We start from the raw sequence: 25,524 nt of genomic DNA, 5'->3' as shown, positions 1-25,524 counted from the left end.
AAATAGTTCTTCATGTGTCAGAATAGACTGTCATATAAAAGGAAAAATGAGTCAAAAAATCAGATACCAACTGGAAGTCTTTAAAAATATACATTCCAGGAGCAGAAGTCTTTTATACATTGGTCAAATCAAGCTTGCAGAGGTTTCCAATCCGGTTCCCAGTCTTATTAACAGAAAGTCATGAGAGGTCCTACCTACAAGGCTTACCCATGCTGTGCTTCCATTCCCTTGGTATCCCTGTTTTTTGAACACCTAAGCACTAGTTCAAAATATACTGTAAGGGCAATGTAAGCAAACATATGCAGGCAGTGTCTTACCTTGTGGCAAGCTTATGGCAAATTACACCAGTGTCTGTTATGACTTCACTGAGCCTCAGCTCTAAATGGACTTTCCCCTGAAAAACAGAATTGCAAACCACAATGTAAAATTACATATAATTTAAGGGAATTCTTAAAATAAGTTGTCATCATTAAAAAAAAACCATCCGAGATACAGACAATGTCTGACATTGTTTAACAAGTAATCTTCTTTCACAAGCCACTTAAGAATTGTTAAGTCACTAAACAATGAAAAGGAAGCCTGTCTGATAACCCAAACAATGTTTTTGTCATTTGACTGTAATAACAACAGCAGCTGCTAAGGCTACAGATATTTGGGGTGAAGACAAACAAGATGAACTTACTTTACTTCAGTGATTTAAATGAAGTGTTGACTATTTTGAAATGAGTCCCTGGCTACATGCACAACATCTATGACTCTAAATCGAAGAGTAGAGATTTTAACCTCTTTGGACCAAATTCCTTTTGCATTGGAATGGCAAGAACCATCAGTCTGGGAACTCATAACCAAAGACTTTGAGGTCTTATTACTGGTTATCCTAAACTGTTTTAATTTCAATAATATAATGGGGCAGTGAGGCAGTTTGGAGGATACAGTTCCAAATTGCGCATTAGAATTCCTATCCAGTGTATAGTGGAACACGGGGAGATGCAGAGACATGTGGACAACTCATTCCCTTTTTTGTGGTCATTATCTCAGGAACATGTGATGGTGGCCATGTGAACATGAACCAGAGATTGGTCTGAAACTGATCTAATCTAAATGTTCATATTCCATGATTTTGCTTGGTGCAAAAGAATCTGGATGCTTACTGGAAGTCACCCATCTGATAATGGAAACTAAACCGGTCAGCCCTTAATGCAGTGGTTCTCAACCTGTGAGTCCTCAGATGTTTTGTCCTCCAACTCCCAGAAATCCTAACAGCTGGTAAATTGGCTGGGATTTCTGGGAGTTGTAGGCCAAAACACCTGGGGACCCACAGGTTGAGAACCACTGCCTTAGTACTTGGATGGGAGATTGCAATGAATACCAGGTGCCAAAGGCTATATTTTAGAGAAAGTATCAAAATTACCTCTGGGTCTTCCTTGCCTAAGTGTATCTATGAAATTCACAAGTCAGCAGGTGACTTGAAGGCATACACACATGTAAGTAGGAAAATTATTTTGGCAAGCAGCTGCAGGGCTATCTATATATATAAAAGAGTGATGGCATCAGGGCAGCGGACAAAACAACAAAACTACAGGCTCCTCAACCTCGAAATTTGACAACACAACCCATCTTCCATGGCTCTAGGTTGATACAACAAAAAGAAAAGAAAAATAAAGTCCTAATTAGAGGGAATGGAATAATTGTTTTTATCCAATTGCTGCCAGTTACAGGGCTAAGCTCCACCCACTTGGTCTCCTAGCAACCTACTTAGTCCAGGGGACAGGCACAGTTAGGCCTCAGGCCTCTTCCACACTGCCTATAAAATACAGATTATCTGATTTTAACTGGATTATATGGCAATGTAGACTCAAGGCCCTTCCACACAGCTATATTACCCATTTAGAATCTTACATTATCTGCTTTGAACTGGATTATCTTGAGTCCACACTGCCAGTTATTCACTTCAGTGTGCATTTTATACAGCTGTGTAGAAGGGGCAGTTCTAGGCAGATAATATAAGATTACAAATATACAGTAGAGTCTCACTAATTGTCAGGTCCCTGGCTGCTGGGCACCAATAACCTTACACAGAGGCCAGTCTCTATCTAATATCTTTATTAAAGAAATATATAAAATCAATAAAAACAAGTGAAGAATATAGTTCAGAAGCAGACCGTTCAAATGAGGTCAAATATAGTCCAAAAATGTATTGTCCAATAAATGATATTAGAGTCCAAAGTTTTAATCCACTTGACCGAAACACACACTTTGCCAAGCAATAGTGTGGGGAAATAACAGAGTCTTAAAGTCCAATGAAGCTTGACAACAAGGCTGGAAATAAACTTGATTCTTGACTAGGTCCGTGACTGGAGACAAGGCAAAACATGAAGCATGAAGCAGGGTCCGTGGTAAAACCGCGAGGCAGGGCAAGGCTTGAAGCTTGATCCGGGAAACAAGGAACTGGGGTTACGAAGTCTACACACGATCTCTCTCCTGAAGGTGATCAATTGACTCCGCAAAGAATCCCTCGCGCCAAACACCTATATTGGGTCTCGTTTTCCCGCCAACAGAACTCTTTCCCTAGAGAACGTGAAGCGAAACCCAACTCTGTCCAGATGTGTGACTCCTTAGAATTTCCCAAGGGAAGCAGGCCTAATCAGCCATTTGTTTGGCAGCGATGCGTAAACTCCTCCGTTGGGCTTCTCTGACTCCCCTTTCTCTGGAATAAGATTCCTTCCTGGGAAACGGAGGGGAGTTCTGCCCAAGGCCTGTTTGGCTGAATTCTTGAGGGCAAACATCAACATCCTGCAGGTGAAGGGACTCCGGCTCTTGCTGAACCGGCGAAAACCCCATGTTTTCCTCTTCGTCTGCCACAATAGTACTAGGAACAGGACTACAAGGCCCATGAGTCATCACACTAATCCAACATAAACAGTGTCCTCTATCCTCACCACTTTCACATTACACAAACAACCAAATGCATACTAAACATAAAGACAACCATACAACAGACATTCAATACCACCACTACCTCAACAATTTCTCACCAACACCACCAAACAATGCCACAGCAACGCGTGGCCGGGCACAGCTAGTGACATCATATAACTGTTCCTGAAATACTTAACTGCAAAACTCAGGTATAGACATACTTGAAAGCACATTTATTTCAGACATAATCATGGGCGAGTTGCGCACTAAATGCTTTTCCTGTTTAACTTATGCTCCTACCCATGTCAGATGTGCCCTCAGGTGAAACACAAGGGACCATTCAATCATTTCCTCATGGGTGCTTTGATTAGAGCTGTTTCCAGAGTACTGGAGAAAATGGCCCGCAAAACATTCACCCCTTCCCCCAAAGGACAACAATATGCTGAGCAAACGTATTTGAATCAGGGTCATTCAAAATGAGTAAGTTTCACAGGCGTGATTTCTATCATTCACAGAACTAAACAGCCAACAGCTAGAAATGCATGATATCGAAGTATACATGCTGTAAGAAAAAAAGGGGGAGAAGTCAGACATTCTTATATGCAAGGCAGAATTGATTTAGTTATTTGAATGAGTGGAAGAAAACTACTGTAAATAAGGTTTTATATCATCAGTTGTAACAAATGTATAAAATCAAAATCATATGCAGTAAATTGAATTTTGCCACAGGATGCACTCCATGGTGGAAGGGGAGTGAAAGGTAATTTCTGCCAACCCCTTTCAGTATGTTGTGTCCATCCTGGAAAATCTGCACTGGAAGGATCACAGTGCAGGGGGATAATATGAAGTATACTGCAACAGAGAGGGGGAAATCCGCTGAAATGTCTCTCTCCTCTTTTGGCTGGTGCCTCTGCCAAGACAAAGACCCCTCTGTGAAGTTGCTTTTGTTCTCTGCTTACAGCAGAACAAGTCTGTGCCTGGGCCAGGATCTCATAACAAGAAAAAGGTTTAAGATACAAGAAGCACATTTTTTAAAATTCCAGAAGAAAAATTAGCTACCCCTGGAAGTCAGTGTTATTCGAGGTTGTGCATCTTTTATCTAGAATTCTGAAATACTCCAAAATTGTCTATATGGGTGGCTTTGCTTACTCATGCTTCAATGCTAATAAACTTTGCTTTATTCACATTATCCAAAATATTGTAGAAAATTACTGTCAGGCTATGTGGAGAAGGTGTACATGAAAAATACAGGAATTTCGTATTTAAACCTGGGTCCCATCTCTTGGGTATTTATTTTATTATATAAATCTACTGTATATACACATATGGGTATTCCAAAATCTGGGGGGGGGGGGGGGGGAGACTGCAAAATCCAAAACACTTCTGGTCCCAAACATATTGGGAGCATTCAACCTGTTGTTTTCCCTGGCAAAAGTCAGAAATCCATGTCCCCATCTCAACTGTCATATAATGCAGTTTGAAACAGCATGATATGGTCAGTGTAGACTCATATAATGCAGTTTAACTGCACCGAACTGAATTATATGAATCTACACTGACAACAAAATAGTTTCAAACTGCATTAAATGCCAGTGTAGATGGGGCCATATTAGCAGCCCTGTACTAGTCCTTTTTCCAATTAAGTTATAGACTGCATTGTATAGATTGTAAAAGGGACAAGAAACAAATTATAATTTCTCTTTCTTGTACTTCCACACCAATGGCCAGAGCTCTTTCTCATGAGTAGTCTGTGATATAACTGGCCCGCATTATGAGGTTTGAATCTTACGATAGTATGGTAGGATGGGAAAAAGTTTCATCCATCCAAGGTCTCTCTCCTTCAGGCCTATCGATGCTATCCCTGAATGGCAGTTTCTGGTACTTTGACTGGGAGCTGTTACCTCAAGACCTTCAAGTGGCATGGCCAAACATTTCTCAGTTGCTCTGTGGTGAAAGTGGGAGAGATCGAGGCATGCTTGAGACTAAGCACTTGACACGCACTCAGAATACTGAAGGGCTTTTGCTCTGAATACCAGCATTTGTTCATTTATGCAGGTCACGTATTAGATTCAACCTCCCGTCTTATTTGCTCTTTACAGGGATAGGATAGGACCATGCCATATTTGGACTGCAACAGCTTTGTCGATGCTGTTTGAAGGAGTGTGGGAGTAGAAATCCAAAGTAGCAATTCCAAAAAAGTAATTTTGCCAAGTTCTGGTTGTGTCCTGCATTTAATCCCAGGAAGAAAAAAAACTATAGATAATCAAGACTGATGCAGACCTAATCTGAATATGGTACCAGTGGCAATACACAAAAGCTGTGGTGGTTGTGGGTCCTGAAGGTACAGAGATGCTACGGTGCTCCTCCATTCTCAAGGGCATGCCTTTTTGTACGTACCTTAAAGGGCAGAGACTAGACTACTGTGAGTCACAATTCTGTCTGTGTGAGATTCCTGCAAGCACGTGTTGTGTGGTGTAACATGTTCTAAATCTTATTGCCTAGTCCAAACTAGAGAATTACTACTGAATGGACTCTTATACAATACTATTCATTCACCACGTCTCCTCTATTTAGGCTAACTTCTTTACATTTTAGGCTTTGAATGATATGCTATATACATCTGCTTAACTTCTCATTGCAATGGCTGCAACTATCAGTACTTCTGCCTCATCTTTCAGTGAGATGACTTTTGTTTTCCTCATTTGAACTATACTGATAATTAAAGGTTTTAAAAATACATTAATGTATATTAAGAATAAAGGAATGTGAACAATTGAAACTAAGGTGCCATCAAATGTAAGGGTTTTGAAGCTTCAATTTTAGGAAAAAACATTTTTATATATTGTTTAAAATTTGCTCTGCACGCACAATACTTTTTTTTGTTGTCATTTCAATGTGGCTTTGTAGTGTGGGGTAAGGAGGGAGTGTGAAGAAATCTAGAAGTCATCTTGTCTGGATGAGTCTATTTTATTAAATCTGTGGGACCAGTGGGGAGGCACCAGAAACAGGAAACTAAAATATCTTAATAACTAACTAAAATATCAGTAAACAGCTGCCTGGCTGAGGACAAAATTGTGGGGGTCCCCCCCCCTCCTTCTCCTCCTCCTCCTCTCTTGGAGGTAAGACAGTTAAAAACAAAAACAAAAATGGGTGCTTCAAAGGTGCAATCAAATCTAAGGCTCACCTTGTTTTTGAAACCCCTTAAATGGGAAAACGGTGTGCTTTATATTTGATGAAATACTGTCTGAGTTTCTACTCTTTTTTTTCCTCATGTGAGCCAAGACATCAGCAAAGGACCTCTGTATTATTTAATTAGCAATCAGTATGTTGTTGGACTCTTCCTGGCCCAGCTCTTTTATAGTTGGCCACGCTCATCTTGTAATCCTGGCCATTGTTTGTTGAACCCTTTACTGATGGAGCTACAATGAGATGGGTTTTAAAAATATTTTATTTTTACCTTAGGGTGTTTTAACATGGTAATTATGTTGTGTATATTGTTGAATGTGTCTATTTTGTTTATTGTTTGCATGGTTTTCTTCTGACAATTGAATGTTTGCCTTACACGTTGGAAACCGCCTTGAGTCCCTTAATAAAGAATAATAATAATAATAATTATTATTATTATTATTATTATTATTATTATTATTATTATTATTATTATTTCCAAGGCTTCTTCAATTTTTCTGGTGTTCAGCCAGTACTTTCTGATCAGGTATTGCTTGATTTTGTCATTCAAAATCATGTCATGACAAAATCAAGCAATACCTGATCAGAAAGTACTGGCTGAACACCAGAAAAATTTAAGAAGCCTTGGAAATTGTGAAAGAACAAATTACAGCAACAGCCAGAAAAATTGAAAGATATGAAGCCAGAATCATCCAGTACAGGCAAAATCAACTATTTCAATCAGACCAAAGATGGTTCTACCAGAGCCTGAACCAAACAACAGACACAGTAATCATAAAGCCAGAGAAAACTGCAACTACGAAGTTCTGGAAAGAGCTTTGGGAAAATAATAAGAACTACAACAAAAACGCTGGGTGGATAAAGGAGTTTGAAAGAAAATTCTCACAGAACAAAATGGAACAGATGGAAATAACAACTGAAATGATCAGCAAATGAGTGCAAAAAGTCAAGAACTGGACATCGCCTGGTAGTGATCAACTTCATGGATTTTGGCTCAAACATCTGATTAGTTTACATGGAAAAATGGCCCAACAATTCAATGAGATGCTGCAAAAAGGAAGTATCAGTGAATGGCTAACAACTGGAAGAACTTACCTGATACAAAAGGATCCAACAAAAGGAGCAGCACCAGGAAACTACAGGCCAATAACGTGTCTGCCCACTATGTTTAAACTACTGACTGGCATCATAGCTGATAGAATTCAAGACTATCTTGAAGAAAAAAACATCTTGCCAGATGAACAGAAAGGCAACAAACGGAAAAGCAGGGGCACAAAAGACCAGTTATTGATTGACAAAATGATTCTGGAGAACTGTAAAAGCCGAAAAGCTAATCTTCACATGACGTGGATTGACTACAAAAAGGCCTTTGACTCACCCCCACACAGCTGGATCATCAAGTGCCTGGACGCCATCGGAATTAGTAAAAACGTTGGCACCTTCATTGAAAACATGATGGAGCACTGGAAAACTGAACTGTTTGTTGGAAATGAAAGCTATGGACTTGTCAACATCAGGAGAGGAATTTTCCAGGGAGACTCATTGTCCCCTCTGCTTTTCATTATTGCCATGATCCCTCTGTCAACAATCTTACAAAAAACAAATCTCGGCTATCAAACATCTAAGAATTCTCACAAAATTTCGCATCTGATGTACATGGATGACCTGAAGCTGTATGGGAAAACGGAAACTGAAATCCAGTCTCTTACTAACACTGTCCGAATTTTTAGCACTGATATCAGCATGGAGTTTGGCTTGGACAAATGTTCGACAGTGGCATTGAAGAAGGGAAAAATCATTGAAAGTGAGGGCATAAATATGCCTAATGGCCAAACAATAAAGTGTCACCAGCCAGAGGCCTATAAATATCTGGGCATATTACAGCTGGACAACATCAAGCATGAACATGTGAAGACTGTGGTCAGCAAAGAATACACACAAAGGGTCAGAAAAATCCTCAAAAGCAAGCTCAATGGAGGCAACACCATCAAGGCCATAAACACCTGGGCCATACCTGTCATAAGATATACTGCTGGCATCATAAACTAGACACAGATGGAACTGGACAATTTGGAAAGAAAAACAAGAAAACTCATGACCATTCATCATTCACTGCACCCTCGCAGTGATGTTGACCAGCTATATCTGCCTAGAAGATCAGGGGGCAGAGGACTCTTACAAGTCAAACAAGCAGTCAAAGAAGAAGAACATGCCCTGGCAGAATATGTAAAGCAAAGTGAAGAACCTGCTTTGATTGAAGTCAAAAATCAGAAACTCCTCAAAGCACAGCAGACAAAAAACCAGTACAAGAAAGCCACACTACAAACTAGAGCTGACAGCTGGCACAACAAAACATTGCATGGGAAGTCCCTTGACAAAATTGAAGGAAAAGCTGACAAGGAGAAGACCTGGCTATGGCTCACAAATGGGACCCTGAAGAAGGAGACAGAAGGCCTGATCCTTGCAGTCCAGGAGCAAGCCATCAGAACAAATGCAATTAAGGCCAAGATCAAAAAATCAGCTGTTGACCCAAAATGCAGACTGTGCAAAGAAACCGATGAAACCATTGATCATATCCTCAGCTGCTGTAAGAAAATTGCACAGACAGACTACAAACTGAGGCACAACTATGTGGCCCAAATGATTCATTGGAACTTATGCCTCAAGTACCACCTCCCAGCAGCAAAGAACTGGTGGGATCACAAACCTGCAAAAGTATTGGAAAATGAGCACGCAAAGATACTGTGGGACTTCCGAATCCAGACTGACAAAGTTCTGGAACACAACACACCAGACATCACAGTTGTCGAAAAGAAAAAGGTTTGGATCATTGATGTCGCCATCCCAGGTGACAGTCGCATTGACGAAAAACAACAGGAAAAACTCAGCCGCTATCAGGACCTCAAGATTGAACTTCAAAGACTCTGGCAGAAACCAGTGCAGGTGGTCCTGGTGGTGATGGGCACATTGGGTGCTGTGCCAAAAGATCTCAGCCGGCATTTGGAAACAATAGACATTGACAAAATTGCTGGAGAGCAGCAAGAACATGTTTCTTTGTTCCTCAGAACAGCAAGGAAACTTTATAAAGGTCATGAAGTCTCAGCTGAATGCTCATGGAGCTGGTGTTGCCACTTCTTTTTGGCTAAGGCCAAGTGGGACTCACAAACTAAATGGCCACCTGCCAGCACTCAGTCACCAGTCCAAGACCTGAAGCTGTAGGCTGGATCCCTGATGAGAGCTATCAAACAGCTTCGCAACACGAGTAGCAACTAATACAGATTTCCCCACAGTTGTTTAGGTTGAAGAGTATGTACAAAGGATAAACAAGAATACATTAGCCGTTTGGATAAAATGTCAACAGTGGTGTCCCCAGTTGAACAAGCAAGGCTAGAAGGTTGTTGCAATTTGGCTCTGTGATCAGTTTCAACATTTCACACTTTCTTAACCTCACTGCATATTTAACATAAATTGTTTTTATCTCTGAACAAAAATCTTGTGCTGAAATCGCAAACATATATTACAAAAAAAAAACTTTAAAAACTATTGTTTGTTAGATAAGGTGGTCACACCCTGTTGTTTCCTGGGTGGAGGAGCAGATTAGCTGGAAATAGCTTTTTTCACTTTCACATGGTGTGTGTGGTTACAATTCAGCAGTCTTATCTCGCAAATGATTAACTATGTTCAAATAAGCACTCTGCTGGATGCATGCAAATTAAGTTGAGGAAGAAGTACTACCACAAATACTGAACAATAGTGAGATTTTAAAAAACTGTTTATAATGTCCTAAATAACAGATTATTTTGCAAAGGATGGGGTGGGAGTAGTTCAACGCAGGCAGCCTTCACTCGTTCTCAGTATTTCACACACTACACACTACAACTGAAATCAGAATTCTTAAAACATAAACCATATACATTAGACTCAGTTAACCACCACCCATGCGGATTGGTAGATGCCAGATAATTGTAGTTTCTGGTTGCTTGAGAGTCAGTATTAAAAATAGGCCTGATTACTACTATATCCCAAACTATGCCAGGCAATAAACTCTGAATTGACCTGATGTTATTTTTGAAATATAGTAATTATAATAGCAAACAAAGACAAATTTAACAGTTTAACACAGTTTCATGTATTGTAAAGATTTATTTTACTGTATTATAAAAATTGATTTTATCTTAATTTTTCTTTAAATATTTTTCTTTTTTTGTTGGTTGCTTCAGTTCCAGTTAACGGAGAATCTACTGTAATATAAATCTGCGCATTTTAATGTACACATATACAATTCGCAAAATACAGTTTTGAGCACAAAGCTATCTTGGAAAATCACTTAGGCAGGAATTTTAAAAAATGGTTTCTACTGGAGTTAGGTTCTAGGACTTCCCCCACTCCCCCCACCCCCGTGAATTTCCAAATACATGGATGGTAAAGTTCCATTAAATACAATGGTATAGTAAACTGATATTTCTTATATAAAAGCAAAATCAAGATTCGCTTTGGATTAAAAAAAATATTTTCAAGCTGTTGATGGTTGAATCCGTAGATGCAGAATCTGTGGAAATAGAGGGCCGACTGTATAACTTTATGGCTGTTCCCATGAAAATTTAGATTTAGAAGTCATTACCCAATTATGGAAACCCCATGAATTTCATAAACATAATTGAAAATTTATTGATTACCTCTAATGATTGCACAGTTACTGCAAACAATTGTGTACAAATGTCCAGCACATACATCTAAAGCAGCATATGGAGTTGCCTTGTGAGCAACCTGTCAGTGCACATCTGGACTTGCAGTAACTGAGCCAGACAATTCATCCTGAGGAAGACTATTATGCATCCCCATAACTATACAGAAGTTTGTTCCCCTGCAGATCTCCCCTTTGGGTCTACTTTTCTTTTTCCAGGATAAATATGCACGCTGGGAATGAAGAGTATGAAGATACCTTCAGGGTAAGCAAGGAAGTACATATCATGAAACCAATATGAATCTGAATGCCCAGCAGTGGAAGGCAGAACTCTGTTGATTCCTATGAAACACCTCCATGGACTACACTCTGCCAGCAGCATTGCACCATACATAAAACCTGAATAGGTTACAATTTCAGCCATTCTGCTCCCTCACTGTGTTTAATTCTGTTTTTAAAACTTATTTCTCCCTCTATATGTGCAGATAGTTTGTGGAAACCACTGCACATTTCACAAGACATCCACAGTGGGAGGGGAAGAACTATGTGATGTTCACCGGAGACAGCAACTCTTCTCTCAAATCAGCCCATGAGAGAATATAGAGTTCAGAAGGTTGTTTAGAATCTGCATTTCTCATCACTAGTAAATCAATCTGGACTCCACTGTGTCACACATCCAAGTGCTCTTCTATTTATAACCATGAGTTCAGTGCTGCAAATGTAGAACTAATGTGCATCTGGGGATTTTGAGAATCTGATTTTGCTTGCCAGGGAGATCCCAGAGCAAGAGAAGGAGCAAAGGAGCATGGGTGCAACAGCTGGTCGCTACTGCGGGTGGAATTGGAATAAGTCATGGTTACAAACAGGGTGGGTAGAATTAGAGGAAAACCTGCATCACCCCATTTCTGACACACCAAAGACCACATTTTCAACTTTTTGTTCAACACTAGGAGTGTTGAAATATGTTTCCACAATTTATTGGGGGGGGGGGGGGGGCAATGACATTTTGGAGGAATGTAAGGATCCAACACTCCCACTTCTCTCCTGTAAGAAATGTCCTCACTAGGGGCTTTCTCCTATGGAGAAGATGCCATTGCAATAACATCTTGTTTGGTTCTTCATATGCTTTGACCTTCTGAGAAAACACTTCTGGAACTTGTTAGTAGGCTGCCCTTCCTCCCTTGATCTTGCCAGGGACTTGATTCATACTGACAATATACAGCCAACTCAGTCTTCTAAGTTCCTGGAAATGTCTACAGCTTTTGGAAGCAGACAATGATTACAGAGAACATCCTTCTCTTTCTCTATATGCATCTGTAGAATTTCACCTAATATGATCTTCCTTTTGCAGCCCCTCACCAGTACTAAAAGGTTCAATGTTTCATTTTGGTGAGATATCTGACCATTTTTATGCATGGAAATCATACCCAGGTTGTACACACTCCTTTTTATTTATTTATGCTACATTTCTCTCTCGTCCAAGAGTCCAATTTCTTTTGACAGTTTACCAAAAAAAAAAGAAAGAATCCTAAAAAGTTAATGTAATCCACTTCTTCTAAATACTTATCATTGTGCTCCAAATGTGGTATTAAGAAGCTGGTTTTTACAAAGCAAAATTAGAGGAAGTGATAAACAGTCCTGAAATAGCACAGTGTTTATAATTAGTATTTAAGCCCCATGTCTCTAATTAACTAGACATTTTCACAAATACTTGCTACACGACACAAGGACTCAAATTATAAAGAACCAGCAGGCTTCTACAAAGTACTGTTGGACAAACAACTCCCAACAGTGTGTCAAAGCTACAGTGAGTATAAAAAACACACTAAGGGCTGTATGAATATTGGCTCATTTCACGTGATAAAAGGAAACGCTTATTTCCCACAGGAAGACATACTAGTACTGCAGCGTTTGTGTGCTTATCTGTGTGTGTTTTTAAACTTCTGCTCACCATTTAACTAAGGCCAACACCCAATATCATTCACTGTACATTATACACTTCAAGCCTAGACAGTAATTAGTCATTACTTTTTATATCATGATCTAGTGAAAATCGCAGGGTACATAAACGAAATGCTCTACTCCAAATTCCAACAGCAGTATGAAAAAATGTAAAGGTTTTAGCACTATTTCTTATCTATCTGATTTTTAAGTTTGGGATTCTATATAGTATGACCCACATATCTGTGGGGGATACCTTCCAAGACTTCCGTTGATATATTCAACTGTGTATTTTGATTATATTTGGTCTAGACCAGTGGTCAGAAAATTTGCTTTCATACTGAAACAAATAACTGGTCCAATGGATATCTGAATTCAGGGAGCTGTGGTTTGTTTAAACCAGTGGTTTCCCACCTGTGGTCCATGGACCACCAGTGGTTCCCAAGAACTAAAATATGTTCTGTGGCCTCACAGCTACTACACCATTGCAACGAGAGCGACGGAGAGCCAAGGCAACTGAGATGTTGGGAGGGAAGAGGCTGACTACCCACAAAAGGCGTGACAACAAGCCTCCTGACTGCTACTCCTCCTCCTCCCTCCTCCTGAGCGGAGCCATTCCATGTAGCACCTGGAAGTGGGGATGCCTTTGTATCTTCGTTTTTAGGCCTGTTCCTGGGGTTATTTGGGGTGCTGATTCAGAAAATTGCATTGGATAGACCACATAAGCTCTAGATTATTAAATATGGTTTTCTGTGGGCAAGCAGATGGCAACTACTGGATGGCATGTGTTCTGTATCAGAAACTAGAGCTGATGTGGTCTATCCAATGCAATTTTCTGAATCTGCTGCTGCTGCTCAGTCGTTTAGTCGTCTCCGACTCTTCATGACCTCATGGACCAGTCCATGCCAGAGCTCCCTGTCGGCCGTCACTGCCCCCAGTTCCTTCAAGGTCAAGCCAGTCACTTCAAGGATACCGTCCATCCATCTTGCCCTTGGTTGGCCTCTCTTCCTTTTTCCTTCCATTTTCCCCAGCATCGTGATCTTTTCCAAGCTTTCCTGTCTCCTCATGATGTGGCCAAAGTACTTCAGCTTTGCCTCTAATATCCTTCCCTCCAGTGAGCAGCATTATTTCCTGGAGGATGGACTGGTTGCATCTTCTTTCTGTCCAAGGCACTCTCAGGATTTTCCTCCAGCACCAGAGTTCAAAAGCGTCTATCTTCCTTCGTTCAGCCTTCCTTAGGTTACTTATGTTGCATCCATAGGTTACTAAGGGGAATACCATTGCTTTGACAATGCGGACCTTTGTTGCCAGTGTGATGTCTCTGCTTTTCACTATTTTGTCAAGGTTGGCCATTGCTCTCCTCCCAAGAAGTAAACGTCTTCTGATTTCCTGGCTACAGTCTGCATCTGCAGTGATCTTTGCGCCTAGAAATATAAAGTCTGTCACTGCCTCCACGTTTTCTCCCTCTATTTGCCAGTTATCAATAGGTGTAGTTGCGGTTTTCTTGATGTTTAACTGAAACCCAGATTTCAGGGTTTCTTTCACCTTGGTGATAAAGCTCCTTAGCTCCTCCTCACTTTCAGCCATCAGAGTGGTATCATCTGCATACCTAAGGTTGTTAATGTTTCTTCCAGCAATTTTAACTCCGGCCTTGGATTCCCAAGCCCCACATGCCGCATGATGTGTTCTGCGTACAAGTTGAATAGGGAGGGTGAAAGTATGCAGCCCTGCCATACTCCTTTCCCAATCTTGAACCAGTCTGTTGTTCCGTGATCTGTTCTTACTGTGGCTACTTGGTCTTTATACAGATTTCTCAGGAGACAGACAAGGTGACTTGGTATCCTCATACCACCAAGAACATGCCATAGTTTATTATGATCCACACAGTCGAAGGCTTTAGAATAGTCAATAAAGCAGAAGTAGATGTTTTTCTGAAACTCCCTGGCTTCCTTCGTTATCCAGCAGATATTGGCAATTTGGTCTCTCGTTCCTCTGCCTTTTCTAAACCCAGCTTGGACATCTGGCAACTCTCGCTCCATGTATTGCTGGAGTCTGCCTTGTAGGATCTTGAGCATTACCTCACTGGCATGGGAAATAAGTGGCACTGTACGGAAGTTTGAGCATTCTTTAGCGTTTCCCTTTTTGGGTATGGGGATATAAATTGATTTTTTCCAATCTGATGGCCAATCTTGTGTTTTCCATATTTGCTGGCATATGGCATGCATCACCTTGACAGCATCACCTTCCAAGATTTTAAACAGCTCAGCTGGGATCCTGTCGTCTCCTGCTGCCTTGTTGTTAGCAATGCTTCTTAAGGCCCATTCAATCTCACTCCTCAGGATGTTTGGTTCTAATTCACTCACCACACCGTCAAAGCTATCCTCTATATTATTATCCTTCCTATACAGATCAGCACCCCTAATAATCAAACCGAATCTAAAGTTGACCAAAAACTGTTTCATAACCCTTTTGGTACTAATGTTGGAGAATGGTCCCTGGTCAGAGTGCTCCCTGGTTAAAAAAAAAAAAAAGGAAAAAAAAAGAAGGTTGGTAACCACTGGTTTAGACTATCAAAATAGAAAATAAGCCAGGATCAGAATCAAATTGTGATCAAATCCATTTGCTAGTCCCAAGTAAAGAATAACCATTCAATCAGTGGAAACTTGCGAAATGAATATTTATATTAAATGTCATTGATTCACTTACGAACTTATCACAAAGGTCAGGTGAAACATCACACTTTGCCTGCCAGGCTTTGCCAAAGATCTCAAGAAGTGGTTCTCAACCTGTAGGTCTCCAGATGTTTTGTCCTTCAGCTCCCAGAAATTCTAACAGCTGGTAAACTGGCTGGGATTTCTGGGAGTTGTAGGCCAAAACACCTGGGGACCCACAGATAGAGAACCACTGATCTACAGAGTTGGTGGGATGAATCTGTTGCCCCGCACATTGCTTTCTCGCAGTGACACTTCCCCCATCACATTGGAGACAGCACAATACGGGCAGGCTCCTGTGTTGGGAGGGAAACATTGTATGATGCTTCCACTCCATTTGTGCATTGGGCCTTAACTGGAAGTCCAGCGACATTGTCGGATGGGCAGTGTGCTCATCCATCACTGGACTGGTAGGGAAGCATCCTAGGATGAGGCCCTGGGTCTACTCTAGCTGGGACTAACAAATAGATTAGGCTAGTGGTTTCATATCTTGGCTTGAAACAGTTCCCATGAATCAGAACTCAAGATGTGTCCTTTTCAAGTGTTAGTAGGACATCCCATCCTGTATGCTCTTCAACAGATTTCCTTTTTTATTCACATCTTGTTCTGTTTATCCCTTTCCTGTTAAAAGATTTATGTGTCACATTTTTAACTTTCCAGATCGGACCAGAGGGAGAAGCCTCCTCCCTCCTCAAGTTACAGTCAAGTCTACTTCAGCTTCTGTCTTCCTTGTCACAGCGAAGGGGATATTACATTTTCAAAACAATTACTAGACCAATACCCAGAAAAGAAATCGACAAAATAGGACTTCTTTCTTATTATGAGAATGAAATGATTCACAGTTATAATTTGCAAAATAAAACTCCACAAGAATTCAAAAGGTAAAGTTAAACTGTTAAACTGAGAAAGCATACATATGCAATTAAAAAGCTGTACCAGTTCCTGGTCAGTTCCTTTAACAATGTGGCAAATTGTTTACATTCCAAATATGGCTAAGCACAGAGCACTCCATGCTAGTGACCTCTATGTCTCCCAGAACCCTGGAATTATCAGTCTATAAACAACTACAGAGTTCTAGGTATGTGCCTCTACTCTTGAGTGTGCAAATAAGTATCATTAAATTACAAATAATAGTGTCAATCAATTATGAAATTCATTTATGTTTTATATACACCTTATAGAAGGTAATTTTATTCAATGTTTTAAAATAATTTTGTGCATGAAACAAAGTTTATGTACACTGAACCATCAAAATGCAAAGGTATCTCTACCTCAGCCACCCATGTGGAAGATTTCAGATTTTAGAGCAATTCAGAACTCCAGAAAAAGGATGCTCGACTTGTAATGAATTTTCAGTTGCAGGCAACATAACAAAATCAAACACGTTATCTGAGATCTGTAGTTTTTCCTCTTTCCAAGTGAAGGAACTACAGTGGTTTGTTATGAAATCAATAGCAGATTGAAGTATGTTTGTTACAACACAAATGGCTTGACAAAATCAAATTACTGGTATCAGTCTATGTACAACAGTTGTTGTACAGTGACTCCTTGAAGCATTTTCAATGCAATCTCCTTTAGTTACAATAATATTGTCTTCTTCATTGTTGTGGTTACCAGCACTATGCAGCCCTCGATTTAGTAAGGAAAGAAACTGTCTCACCTGTACTTCTGAATCAGCATCAACATGTTGCAGTTGAAACCACGTGTCTCTGTTATGATACTTCTGTAAATCTTCTTTTAATATTGCTACTTTTCCTGAAAAGACATCAAGTCAAAAACATCATGCTGGATATATATAAGTACAGTATTTCTACAAACAATCAGTCTGTATATGAAAAAACCCCTTTTCCTTCTTTTCAAAACAGCCAAGCCCAGTGGTCTCGGGGCTTGAGCTTTCCAGATATTTTGAACTTCCAGCTGCTGGTCAAGTAGGCTAAGACTCTGGCAGCTGAAGTCTAAAAAACCATATGAATCCAAAGTATAGGAACCACTGGCCGAAGATGCTATACCATACTATAGAATTAGTGCAGTTTGACACCACTTTAACTGTCATGGCTGAATGTTATGGAATCACGAGAATTGTAGTTTTACAAGATCTTTAGCTTTTTCTGCCAAAAGAATGTTGGTGCCTCAATCAACTACAAACTCCAGGATTCCATAGCACTGAGCCAGGGCAGTCAAAGAGGTGTCAGACTCCATTACTTCTACAGTATAGTACAGTAGCACAGTGTGCTAAAGCGTTGAGTTGCTGAACGTGCGGACCAAAAGGTTCCAGGTTCAAATCCCAGGAGCGGAGTGAGCGCCTGCTGTTAGCCCCAGCTCCTGCCAACCTAGCAGTTCGAAAACCTGCAAACGTGAGTAGATCAATAGGTACTGCTCCGGTGGGAAGGTAACGGCACTCCATGCAGTCATGCCGGCCACATGACCTTGGAGGTGTCTATGGACAACTCTTTGGCTTAGAAATGGAGATGAGCACCAACCCCCAGGGTCGGTCACGACTGGACTTAACGTCAGGGGAAAACCTTTACCTTTACTATACCGGTAGCTGCAGCTCCAGACTAATGATCTTCTACAATAGTACTTCCCATGCTATGCTGAATGGGGGATGAGCATGTTTCTTTTCTAATATGTCAGGGACCAGTACCTTTTTTGTACCAGTTTCCTATAAGTGCCCCCTCCCCCCACAACTATCTAATGGTTTTTCAGACCAGCATTGGTCCACGTAGCATCACGCTGAGTAGAACTGTTCTACAAGGCAAGACAGAAGAACTGATGCATACAGAAGATATGTTCCCCCTTGTCTCTGTACCCAGTGCTGTATACCATTCCTTTATGCTGCAACAATCTTTTAAAATGATGTAAATATGCTCATTTGTAGTATTTATGAAATTAACTCAACTTCTTGATGATGCTACTGGATTATGACTGTGTATAGAGAAGAATTTGTCATTCGTATTGCCACATTTAGAAATGTGTAGCAAACATATTTCAGAAGAGAATTTAAAAGTAAGCCCTTTTAGTCATTTGACACAGAGTTCAAAGGCAGATCAGCCTTCTCCATCTTCAGCCCCAGCTGTAGACCAGTCTTCTCTGCTTCAAAGACTAAGGTAGTGGTTCTAAACCTGTGGGTCCCTACATGTTTTGGCCTACAACTCCCAGAAATCCCAGCCAGTTTACCAGCTGTTAGGTTTTCTGGGAGTTGGAGGCCAAAACATCTGGGGAACCACAGTTGAGAACCACTGGACTAAGACATCATAGGAGGCTTCCAATGAACTCAACTGTTGCTGAGCAGCACAAATGAAAGGGTGCAGAAATATTCATGCTGGGCTTCCCCCAGGTAAATCTTATCTGGCCAGTGTTCAAACAGAATCCTGAACTATTTTGTTGGTTTAATCTAGCCTGACTGGTCCTATGCTCATCTGTTCTTTTCTCATCTACTCTGTCTCTTTCTTTAGCAGAAGCGACTCACTCCGGAGTTCTCTAGAATTTGCCTTGTTGTTTGCTTCAGTGGTGAGATTGCTAGTATGATTTACTTAAATAAGTCTAAGGTTGATATGTGAGAAGGGCAGTCAAATTGTGTATGTATTTTAATGTGATTATATTTTACGATGTTGACTGGGCTCGTTCCCATGTAAGCCGCTCTGAGTCCTCTTGGGGAGATGGAGGCAGGGTACAAAAATAAAGTTGTTGCTGTTGTTGTTGCTGTTGTTATAGTTGTTCTTGTTGTTGTTGTTATTATTGTTGTTGTTGTTGTTCTTGTTGTTATTAAGGTGGCTTAGAAAGGACAATATAGGCGTAAACGACCAGTTGGGTTGGGCAGAGGAAAAACCCAAAAAAGTCAAAGAGCAACCTGATTAGCCAGACAAGAAGTAGTGAGGCACTGAGTAAAGTGGAACAAGAAAGATCCACTTCAATCCACATCACCAAGCAAGCTTGTCTATAACTTGAAGGCAATGCAGCAAAGCCCAACTGGCATCTTTTTGCAAAATACTTATTACTGCTGTGACAGATTTTTCTTTTTTCAAAAAAATTCATAGCAGAAAGGCACCATCTTGCAATTAAACATCACAAATTCCCAAGTCAAGATGGCTCTGTGTTAATTATAGTTTAGCCACCTGCGAGGTTATGTATGCAAATACATCATGCTTAATCTTTTAATTTATCATGCACTTTTGTGAATTACTAGGTAGGGAAGGAAAGTGGTGGCAGGGGAAAAAGAAGACATTTGAGCTGACTTAACCTGAGAAAACAACATTTAGCTGTGCCTGAAGAATGTCAAACATAAATTGAAGGCTAGTATTTTAAGTGTTTGTGACATTAATTGTTCCAATATAATATATTTTTTTCTTCCTCTTCCTTTTATCTACAACACTTGATCTCTTTGCCTTATTTACAGAGAAATAAGTACTTCATTCTTTTGCAATTTCCTACAGTTTGTGAATTTAAGGCAAGAACTGAAGTCAACAAAGAAATCTTATGGGTTACTATTCATATTGGCTGGATATGAAAGTTGGTTGATATATTTTGTCGAAGGCTTTCATGGCCAGGATCACTGGGTTGTTGTATGACCATGTTCCAGAAGCATTCTCTCCTGACGTTTGACCCACATCAATGGCAGGCATCCTCAGATGTTGTGAGGTATATTGGAAACTAGGCAAGGGAGGCTTTTTATATCTGTGGAAGGTCCAGGGTGAAAGATATAACTCTTGTCTGCTTGAGGCAAGTGTGAATGTTGCAACTGGACACCTTGATTAGCATTGAATGGCTTTGCAGCTTCAAAACATGGCTGCTTCCTGCCTGGAGACATCCTTTTTGGGAGGAGTTAGCTGGCCCTGATTGTTTCTTCTTTGGAATTCCTGGGTTTTTTTTAGTGTTGTTCCTTATTTACTGTCCTGAATTTGGAGGTTTTTAACAATGCTAACCAGATTTTGTTCATTTTCATGGTTTCCTCTGTTCTGTTGAAATTGTCCACATGTTTGTGGATTTCAGTGGCTTCTCTGTGAGGTCTGTCATGGTGGTTGATCCAGCATTTCTGTGTTCTCAAATAGTACGCTGTGTCCAGGATGGTTCATCAAGTGCTCTGCTATGGCTGACTTCTCTGGTTGAGTCAGTCTGCGCTGCTTTTCATGTTCCTTGATTTGTGTTTGGGCAATGCTGCTTCATTTGGTGGTCCCTATGTAAACTTGTCCACAGCTGCATGGTATACGGTAGACTCCTGCAGAGGTGAGCGGATCCCTCTTGTCCTTTGCTGAACGTAGCATTTGTTGGATTTTCTTAATGGGTCTGTAGATAGTTTGTAAGTTATGTTCTTCATCAATTTGCTTATGCGGTCAGTGGTTCCTTGATGTTTGGTAAGAACACTTTTCCTCTGGGTGGATCTTTGTCTTTACTCTTGTGGCTTGAGTCTTGCAGCTCTTCCGATGTCTGTGGTGGAATATCCATTGGCCTGTAGAGCCTACTTTTTGGTTGATATAGTTGGTCTATTTTTTTTTACCATGAAACCAAATGAAACCACACACCACACTAAAAAAACAAAAAAACAAAACTGGCTAATTCCCATCCCTATGGCTTCTCTGCTTAAAAAAACAGGTGTGACTACAATTTTCCTCCTTTCAAAAATAAAACATGTGATTTGTTAAATTTTTGTTTGTTACATTTCTAGCCTGATATTGTTTTTGAAAACAAATCTCTCTTTTTTGCACCAACTGTGCCCATTCCTAAAATGGCATGTTTTGGAGCAGTGATTCATGCGTCAATTTCCACCTGTTTAAACTATTATAATGCCTGCTACCCGGGGCTACCCTTGAAAAGTATCCAGAAGCTACAGCTAATGCAAAATGCACTAGCAAGACACAGAACTGGATTTAGTTTTTTAAAATACCTTAATTTTTTAAAAAATTTCTTTTGAATGGAAGTTTTATATATATAGATATATTTATTGTACATCACTGTAGGCTGTACAGTCAGTTGGCCAACCAATCTTCAGAAGGCAGGCAATTCAGCTCCTAAACCATAATGTCCATATTAAAAGAATTGCATTAAAAGTTAGAAGAGACTTTTGTTAGGCCATTGCTAAGTGACTGAAGAACAATACTATTGTATTCGTATAATTCTACACATCTGATTAGAAATTAGATTTTTTTTTCCAGTGGAGCATGCACTTGGTAAGTGGGAACATATAGGATCTTTTACACCAGTTTGCTGGAACTAATTGTTTCACTTGTTGAAAGATGCAAAGGCTGGGGAGTTTAAAAGAGGAACTGGGGTAGCAAAGAGGAAGAAAAGGAACAGGCCAGAGTAGAAGAAGAGGATGCAGAAGCAGGAGGACAAAAGACAGAAAAAAACTGAAACCTCTGGAGCTGTGAGGGAAAGCTGGGGATGCAGATACATGGAGTGTCCCATCACCCAGCACAGATGCTGGTGATAGGCGGGAGTAAGCATCAGACAGAAATAGAGCTGGGAGTGCAACACTGCTGTCAAGGAGGCAACACAAATCCCCAGAACCAGTTGTTAATTGTTTTGAATGACACTGCTGAGAATGTAGCATCAAGTAGACATACCCAGCAATGATGAATTCAGAAACAGGCCACCTTATCTATGCCACTGACCCTCAATTTCCTTTTTTCAGTATTTTTGTGAAAGGTTGCTACATTAGACACTGTTTTATCTCTATGTGGATCTCTGAGCACGTTAGATACAGAGAAGATTATACAGAACTCCAACAGCGCCCAGGGTTTTTGACATCCTAGGCAGGTATAATGTTGGAGGCACCACCACTGCCAACTTACAAGAAGCCACACATTGCAACAGGGTTTGGGTAGGATGAATAGAATAAAATAAGAACTGGGGCAGAGGTCTCCTTGCTTTTCAAGGACTTGAGGAAGATTGTCTAGATGCCACCAACCCATCCACATTTCAATACTCATGAAAATAAAGATCCCTGGCTCCTTCTCTTAGCTCCCTGTCTCTACTCTGTTTTCAGTTAGATGGCACCTCTAGAACATCTCATGATGAGAGATTGCAGCACATCCTAAAGATTGAAAGAATCCAGCAGGGTACTCTGCATCTGTGAATGTGGCCTCCTACCCACACAATACATGGCTCTGGATCTAAACCATTAACAGAGTGTTTGGAAAAATCAAATTGTACAAATTTGAGTGTAGCACAATATTAACTGTATGTTTTAGAATATTCTTGTTCCAAGCAACATTTCAAAGAACCCAGGTTCCAACTCTAGGCTTCCTAGAGAATTGTGCTTAATAGAGAGATTCTCATGCTTACAGAGTGAGCTTTGTGTTTCTAACACAAATGAAAGCTTTAACTTCTTCATTGGTTTCTCCACTTAATAAATTAGACCAGACATAATTGTACATCTGTCACATGAAGGATGCCCAATATAAGCATTCTTTTATTCCGTTGGAGAAGTGCTAAATGATCAGATGATGCAGCATGTTTCCTGTTTGTAACTGAGGGTCACAGATGCTGAACTCTTTATTACATGCCTGCCGAGATCTCTGGTACTCAGCTATTCTCTGGATTTGGCCTACGGTTCTTTTTGAAGCCCCTACTTAACACAACTAAAAGTTACATTAATTCTCTCTTGAATGTTTTAGCAGATTTTTTAGGTTTGTGATAACAGCCACCCATAGAATATTATTTATAGTTTAGCTCTAACACCAATAGAATTCATGCCTCTCTTGTAAAATAAAGCAGGCAAGCTTTGGCAGCAATTCTGTACATAGAACATGAATCTGGTGGGTCGTCATTTTGAGAAGACATGTATGGAATGGCATTATTTACAGCTTGAAGCCTAACTAGGCTTCTGCTAATGGAAGGCTCCATTTGTTCATGACTTGGACAGAGATCTAGTGGATGGCAACAATAGCAAACAAAGAGAGATGATTCCCCTCTGTTAATTCTTCTCTCCCTATGGATCCCTTCTCATTTTTTCAAAGCCTCATAGCAGATTTGCCTGGTGAGGTGAGAGAACAAGGAGAAAAATCTGTGAAAGTTGCCTCCTATTATTCTGCTTTTGGAAACATGCCGTGCACAAAAAGACTTCACAAGTGTCTGGAAATTAATAATAAGTGCCTGGGACCACCCGCACAGCTGCCAAAAAAAAAGTTCCAAATGTTTTCAAACTGCAATGGTCCCACTAGGTGAAAGAGCAACTGCCCATTATAACTTCAGTGCTGTTCAAACATAACATGATTTCCTCAAAACAGAATCACTTCCTTAAAGAAGATGTCAGATACAACACAACATATGCACATTCATTAGTTGGAAATAGCCTTCACTGTGTAAAAAACTATGAAAACATAGTTTTGAATTTGTCATGGATACTAAACTATTTTGGACACAGGAAACACTATCAGTTTTGGTTTGGAAATGTTTGGTTTTGAGTTGCTCATAACACAAGCTAGACCACAAGGAAACAGGGACAAAAATATGGGAAATCAGTGAGGAAACAGGCAACACAATGGCATCCTAATGATACAACAGTCTATATTCTGTACTTTTCATAAAGCATTTTAATCTGTTGATATTGTAATTAATTTAAAATTTTGTTAAACTAAAAGGACAAGTATATTTACATCAAAAACAAAAAAACCAATACATTTGTGGACACATTACAACACATTGTATTAATGGAAATCTTATTGCCGTACAACTGTCATTAAAATATGACGTCAAGGTCTGTGATAAGTAACTAGGCAATTAAGCAAAATTATAGTTGTAGAAAAACTTTAATTCCAAATTACAGGATTCTAAATACACTTTGCCCCATTATCCACAGGACCAGTATCCACAGTTTCATTTATTTACATTTGAAAAAATATGGCCACTTGAGGCATTGTCTAGGTCCTACAGAACTCTGTAGTATTATTGGGCCAGACGTCCTTCATTTCAATAGGGGTTACTACTAGTTGTGGTTTCATATATCCATGTGAAGTCCGAGAACATGTTCCCTGTGACTATTGGGGGGGGGGGGGGGTACTGTAATTTGTAGGTTGTCATCTATACACACACATGAACATGCAGTCTGTGTAAAATAACACATAAACAATGTGAGCATTAAAACGCCCAGGTGACATGCTTCCTGACTTCCTAGGGAACTCCTCTGTAATTTCCAGATAGGGGGTCAGGGACCATCTTTTCTTGATATGCCATGTTGTCATTCTCCAATAAGCCCAACATTTCATGGGATCTGAGATAGTGGTTGGTAATGCTTCATAAGCAGTCTATTCACTTAAACTCCAGTTTGCCACCAGAACATATAAAATAAAACCCTCTATATCAGTGATTCCCAAAGTGGGCGCTACCGCCCCCTGGTGGGTGCTGCAGCAATCCAGGGGAACGGTGATGGCACCAATTAGGACATGGGGCGGAGCTAGAAGAGTGGGTGTGGCTTCTTCCCAAGAGCCTGAGATAGGGCTGAGAATCTATACCTTTCCTGAGGTGCTTGTTGGGACACAGAAGGCGGAGCTAGGGAAGGGGGCGGGGCCTCCTTCTAAGAGCCTGAGACAGGGCTGAGCCTCTATACCTCTCCTGGGAGGCCTTTTAGGACTAAAGGGCAGGGCTAGGAGAGGGGACTCCCAAGAGCGCAAGACAGGGCTGAACCTCTGTATATCTCCCCTGAGGCGCTTGTTAGAACACGGGGGCGGAGTATAGAGGTTCAGTCCCATCAGGCACTTGGGAAGAGGCCCCGTCCCCTCCTCTAGCCCCGCCCCCTGTGTCTTGGCAGGCGCCGCAGGACGCTCAGCCCTGCCTCAGAGCTCGTAACTCCGCCCATCCCAGTCCTGGCCGCCCATTTATGGCCCTGCCCACCTCCCACTGCAGCCCTGCATCTTGGACTAGGGAGGAGGCTCAGCCCCGCCCTCTTGAGCAAGAGCGACACCCACCCCTTTAAGCCATGCCCCCCTTTTCAGGGGGCGCTGAGTAATATTTTTTCTGGATAGGGGGCGGTAGGCCAAATAAGTTTGGGAACTACTGCTCTATATCAACTATCCTCATTACGGTGTCTTCCTACCCAGTAACTCTCCATTATACATCTTTGTTTCAATTTTGTCTTACATTCATTTC

At 40.6% G+C, this 25,524-nt stretch overlaps 1 protein-coding gene across 1 annotated transcript in view; it reads right to left on the bottom strand.

The window, feature by feature from the left end:
- The window catches only part of rasa3 (RAS p21 protein activator 3), a 173,511-nt gene that overhangs the window by 76,995 nt on the left and 70,992 nt on the right, over positions 1 to 25,524 (bottom strand). Inside the window, exons 4-5 of the mRNA XM_062975435.1 lie at positions 17,102 to 17,196; positions 318 to 394 (exon numbers count right to left, since the gene is read on the bottom strand). Coding sequence (XP_062831505.1) covers positions 318 to 394; positions 17,102 to 17,196 — 172 coding nt within the window. The remainder of the gene's footprint in view (positions 1 to 317; positions 395 to 17,101; positions 17,197 to 25,524) is intronic.

The sequence above is a fragment of the Anolis carolinensis genome, chromosome 3 (genome assembly GCF_035594765.1).
Source record: "Anolis carolinensis isolate JA03-04 chromosome 3, rAnoCar3.1.pri, whole genome shotgun sequence".
Classification (NCBI taxonomy): Eukaryota; Metazoa; Chordata; class Lepidosauria; order Squamata; family Dactyloidae; genus Anolis; species Anolis carolinensis.
Note: the sequence above shows the minus strand (reverse complement) of the source record. Positions and strands in the feature narration are given on the sequence as shown.